Source organism: Chlorella variabilis (genome assembly GCF_000147415.1).
Source record: "Chlorella variabilis unplaced genomic scaffold CHLNCscaffold_5, whole genome shotgun sequence".
Classification (NCBI taxonomy): Eukaryota; Viridiplantae; Chlorophyta; class Trebouxiophyceae; order Chlorellales; family Chlorellaceae; genus Chlorella; species Chlorella variabilis.
Window position 1 is genome coordinate 1,187,395 of NW_005435083.1, and position 5,328 is coordinate 1,192,722.

The window sequence follows — 5,328 nt, forward strand, 5'->3', positions numbered from 1 at the left end:
GTATGGGGCCCTGGGGGGAACAGGCACTGAAACAGGAGATGCAGGGGGCAAGCCGGCGGGGAGGCGAGGAGGCACCCTGCATGCCCTGGTGGAAGAGTAGGGCTGGCTCACCTGAAGGCGGCCCCCGGCGAGGCCACACCGAAAGCCACCAGCGCGGCCAGACCGACCGCCAGGCTGGCAGCGCTGCTCAGCGTTTCACGGAAGATGCTGGCTGGCGTGCGCTCCGTCTTGGCCGCGGCGGCGGGGGCAGCGGCAGCAGGGGGTGCGGGGGCCTGTGGCAGACGGTGGGCAGGGGAGGGGCAGTGGGCTGAGAGGGGGTGGGCTTGGGGGCATGTGTTCCATGAAAGAGGCCAGGGGAGCAGGCTGAAGATGACACAAGCAGCAAGGCCCCCTCTAAAGGCAGCATGGAGTGATGTGCGCCGGCAGGGGCGTGCGCACCGGCAGCGCCGGCGCAGGCCAGCGCAGCTCCCCCCGCTCCAGCACCAGCGCTCCCCTGCAGGCGCACAGAGGACAGGCAGGCTAGATTGCTGCGCCACAAAACAGGTCAGCTTGAAACGAAAATCTCTGGGAAGCGAAGCAGCCCGGCCAGCAAACCTCCTCCTTGGCAACCAGCATCCCACCCCACCCACGCACCCACACACACCACCACACATGTACATCCGCCCCACCTGACCGCCTCGTCGGCGTGGTCGACAGCCAGCTGGCCCTTGCACCCTGTGCTGAAGGGCCCCGCAGACAGCAGGAGCTTGGAGATGTTGTTGGAGTAGAGGGAGGAGGCCTGGGCGGGGAGGCGGGAGGGCATGTCGGTGTAGCCGATGCAGGTGACGGAGCCGTGGCGCACCACCTGCCCCGGCACAGTCGTCTCCACGTTGCCGCCCTGCTCCGCCGCCAGGTCCACTGCAGGGGGCAGCAGCGGGTGGTGGGTGGGTGCACGAACATCGACGGCGGACAGCAGCAGGGGCGGGCATTTGGGCAGCAAGCGTGCCCCGCTCAGCCCCCACCAGGCACCCGCCGCACCCCTCCCGTCGTCCAACCATGCATACATATGCCACAGCCCAGCCCAGCTCCACCCAGCTCCCACCCACCCGTGACCGACCCCGGCTTCATGCTTTCCACCATGTCCCGGGTGATGAGCAGCGGGGCGCGCTTGCCCGGGATGAGGGCGGTGGTGATGATGATGTCCACCTCGCGAGCCTGCTCGCGAAACAGCGCCATCTGCAGGCGGTCGGGCAGGCGGAAGGGGTGGTCATGCAGCGACCGATGATGCACGCCATGCACATGGACCACGACCCGGAAACACCTCTGCCTCCAGCCCCCCCAGCAGAGTTCCCACAGCAGCCCCCGCCCACCTCGGCCGCCACATACGCGTCGCTCATCTGGCGCCCATACCCGCCGCTCCCCTCCCCGCTCTCCTGCACATCCACCGTCAGGAACTCGGCCTCAAGGGAGCGGGCCTGCAGGTGTGCATGGGGCGGGGGGTGGGGCTGCAGCGTGTGAGGATGCCTGGGCGTGTGGCTCGGTGGGCAGAGCAGGGGCAGGGCAGCGGGGCAGCTGGAGCGTCCGTAGACCAGCCCCAGGGCGCAGCAGGGCGGGCAGGCCACTCAAGCGCGGCGCACCTGCTCAGCCACGGCGGCGCGGGTGTCAAACACTCTCACAACCGCGCCCAGGCTCTTGGCGGTGCCCACGGCGGCCAGGCCTGCATGCACCAGGGTCCGCGCGGCGGGGAGGCACGCTGTGGCTGGTTGGGGCCGGGGGCCTGCTGAGCTCCAAGCCAGGCCCCTGGGCCCCAGCAAGGGGCCGCCAGCTGGCCGGCCAGCTGTCCCCCTGCACGCCCTTCCTGGAAGCCCACCTGCCACGCCGCCGCCAATGACGAGCACCTTGGCTGGCGGCACGCGCCCCGCCGCTGTGATCTGGCCCGTGAAGAAGCGGCCAAAGTGGGCGGCAGCCTCGATCACCGCCCTGCGGTGCAGGCAGGGGGCAGGCACGCGGCGCCTGATCATCCCCTGGCCAGCACGCTGCGAATAGCAGCACCCTGACCTGCCCCGGCGTGCCGTGGCCACCCACCCGCCTCACTCCTCACCCATTGCAGCCCCCCGGGCTCGCCCTGGCCCACCTGTAGCCGGCGATATTGGCCATGGAGGAAAGCGCGTCAAAGGTCTGGGCGTGGCTGAGGGTGCGAGGGATGCAGTCCATGGCTGCAGGGGGGCGGGCGGCAGGAGACGGAAGGGCAGGGGCAATAGTCAAAGAGACAAGGGCTTCAGTCGCGGCATGAGCCTGTGCACGCAGCCATTCACCCAGCTGGCATTAAGCAGCATGCGGCGCCAACGCCCCCCCAGCCCAGCAGGGCAGGGCCGGCCGTTCACCGCCGCACCAGCACGGTCGCCTTGCGAGCTGCCAGCGCTTGCACCAGCTCGGGGTGCTGGCCGGGGTAGAGGAAGGACAGGAGGGTGGCGCCCTCGCGCAGCAGCCCCACCTCGCCGCCCAAGTCTGCAGCAGGGACAGGGAGGCCGGCGTGGTGTGCAGGCAGGCAGCGCACGGCACTCGCACAGCAGCGCCTCCTGCGCTGTGCCCGTGAGCTGCATCCCACCCGGCGCGTGGATCTTCAGCACAACGTCCTGCCCAAATGCCTCCTCCCGGGACCCCAGCGCGGCGCCGGCGGCGGCATACTCCTCATCCTGCGGAGGCCAGGCAGGCAGGAGGGAGGGAGGTTTCCTTTCTTCCAGGCCTTGGCTGCCAGTGAGAAACATCACAGGAAGGTGAGCGCCCCGCTGTCAGCTCTCGTAAAGCCACCCGCGCCTCCACCCTCTAACCCACACCACCCCTGAACATGCAACCCTCAGCCGCCCAACCACCCAGCGCTCTACCCCGCCTCACCGAAAAGTTGGCCTGCTCCCCGGCGCCCCGCTGCACCACCACCGCGCGGAACCCGGCCTTGAGCAGGGCGCCTGCGCCGGCAGGAGTCAGCGCCACACGCCGCTCCCCGGGCCACGACTCCCCGGGCACGCCTGCAGGCCGCGGGGCAGCACACACAGGCTGCTGTTCAAAGAACGGGCGCGGGGGAAGCGTGCCCTCCTTTCCCCAGGTCGACCCCTGCCTGCACTGACCGACGGCAAGCTCAGAGTAGGGGATGCCAGGCGACGGCGGGGGCGAGGAGGCGGCCGCCTGGACGCCGTTGGAGCCGTGCACCACAATCTCTGTGGGGGCCGTGTCGCTGTGGCTGTTGGTGGTTGAGGCAGCTCCCTCCTGCAACAGTCCAGCACCGCACGCACGCACAACATGAGATCTGCGGTGCACGGCACAGCCGAGAGCACACCATTGCCGATGCAAGACCAGGGGAAGCGGTCCCATACCTCGGCCGCCAGCAGCGGGGTGGTGGCGCCATCTGCCTCGCTGCCGTTTGCCTCGCTGCTGCCCGGCCCGCGCTTGCCCCCTTTGCGCTGCTTGTCCGGCTTGATGCCCACCACGGCCAGCAGCAGAACCAGCATGGCTACAACCATCACACCCAGCACAGCCTCTGGGGCAATAGTGGTGGTGGTTTGGAAGGCGGCACGAGCCGCGCAGGTGGGCCGCGCCACCGCCAGCAGCACCAGCGCGGCCAACCAGCCAGCGGCAGCCCGCATTGTGCCTTGCAGGGGTGCAAGATAATAAATGGTTCCCAATAGGTTGCGTGGTTAGGTTATGGTGGAAGTCTGCACATTAGGGGCACCGCGCTCCAGTATCGGTCGGTGGCGGCGGCCGGCGGCGGCGGCGGCAGAGGATGTCGCGCTGCGGCAAAGCCGGCGTCTTTGAGCCTCAAAGCACGTGAGACGCCCATCCACGCCACTTTGAGCTTGCGGGCCTTCGGGTTTGCGCGACGCCGGGATGGCGGCCCCGGTTCCGACTCCCAGCGCGGCAAACCGAACTGAAATTGCATGCGAACAGCATACTAACCTCTTAGGCGCCGCTGCTGAAACAAACAACTGCTCAACCGCACGCAGTGCCCCACCCAAACAAAGCCCCCTTCTCCCTTGCACTTCTGAGGGTAGAACGCAGAAAAGTGATGCTCGGAATGTAGCCATGTGGCTGATGCCGCGATCAGCTGATGCAAGGGGAGATGCTGCTGTTGCACCCGCCCGTCCGCCCCCCCTGTTTCCGGCGATGATGCATGCTGTCAAATGTTCACGTCGCTATACAATGGAGATCATGTGAGGCATGCACATACTTCTGTGACAGATCCTCTTTTTAAGCTGCCACAAAGTTGTCGCTACATGCGTGAGGTGAAAAGAGCGCCGCCGACGGTGTTGAGCACAGTAGAGGCACGAGCTCAGGCATGGCACCAATTTTGGGCAACAACGTCCGTGGATCACTCAGCAAGCAAATGTTTGCAGAGGGGTCGTCCATATGGGAGGGCCCAGCGCGGCGCTGCCAGCGCCATCAAGACGCCCCGCTGGCGCCCGCCCAGTCATAGCGGAGAGAAGCCCACCTGCGTGCGCCATGCGCCTGATCATGCGAGTACCCCTCCAGCAGCAACGTGTACAGCGTGCATTGCTGCTGTCAGGGGCGCCGCTACAGCCTGCCAACCACCGTCCAAACTCTTTGTAGCGGCTTGCGCAGCGATCCTAACTAGCGGTAGAGATTGCTGATCACGGTGGCACTCGATCGACGCGGCCGCACGTGAGGCTCCTGCCACTTGCTGGCACCCGCCACCCGCCTTGCCACAGGCGGCAGCTGGAGTGCGGCTTGCTGCTGTCCTGCAGGCAGGCAGGGGCTGGCAGCAATGACAGCCTCCCCAGCTCCAGCTGTAGCAGCAGCAAAGCGGCTTCGACAGCGAGTCCTCGTCTCCTTGTTGGTGGCTGCGCTGGCTGTGGGCGCTGTGTTGCAAGCTGTCGGGCCACAGGTCGGTAGGGCCAGCAGTCCGCCCCGAGCTGAGCACACAACAGCGTGTTGTGCTGGGCGACACCAGGGCAGCAAAAGCTTCCCTGGCATTCACCCCAGCCCGCCCTGGTGCAGCCCCCGGTGCAGGCAGGCGGCGGGCGCGTGTGCGCCTCCAAGGCGCTGCTGCCGCTGAAGCGGCGCGAGGGCATGGGGGCGTTTTTGGAACGGGAGGGCTTCACCACCGGCGCTGAGCTGGGGGTCAAGGTGCGGCGCAGCAGCTGGTGTCGGTTGCCCGATGGCGCAGCTCTGATGCTTCCGTGTTGCCCTGTTTGCGCCCCGCAGAAGGGCTGGTTCTCCCAGCAAACGCTGGAAACCTGGCCCAGCTGCAAGAAGTACCTGCTGGTGGACATCTGGGCGCACCAGGCAAGGAGCAGCGGCCCGCACGCCGCAATGCTGGCCCGCGCCGCCCCCGAC

General features: G+C 67.7%; 1 protein-coding gene across 1 annotated transcript in view; it reads right to left on the reverse strand.

Annotated features, from left to right (window-relative positions):
- The window catches only part of CHLNCDRAFT_34729 (hypothetical protein), a gene marked incomplete at both ends in the record, with an annotated part of 7,695 nt that extends 4,347 nt beyond the window's left edge, over positions 1-3,348 (reverse strand). The window contains 12 exons of the mRNA XM_005849795.1: positions 112-272; positions 439-493; positions 669-897; positions 1,086-1,215; positions 1,350-1,454; positions 1,617-1,696; positions 1,850-1,959; positions 2,114-2,195; positions 2,295-2,298; positions 2,372-2,487; positions 2,588-2,675; positions 2,875-3,348. Of these exons, the coding sequence (XP_005849857.1) occupies positions 112-272; positions 439-493; positions 669-897; positions 1,086-1,215; positions 1,350-1,454; positions 1,617-1,696; positions 1,850-1,959; positions 2,114-2,195; positions 2,295-2,298; positions 2,372-2,487; positions 2,588-2,675; positions 2,875-3,348 (1,634 nt within the window). The remainder of the gene's footprint in view (positions 1-111; positions 273-438; positions 494-668; positions 898-1,085; positions 1,216-1,349; positions 1,455-1,616; positions 1,697-1,849; positions 1,960-2,113; positions 2,196-2,294; positions 2,299-2,371; positions 2,488-2,587; positions 2,676-2,874) is intronic.
- Between the last annotated feature and the right edge of the window lie 1,980 nt (positions 3,349-5,328).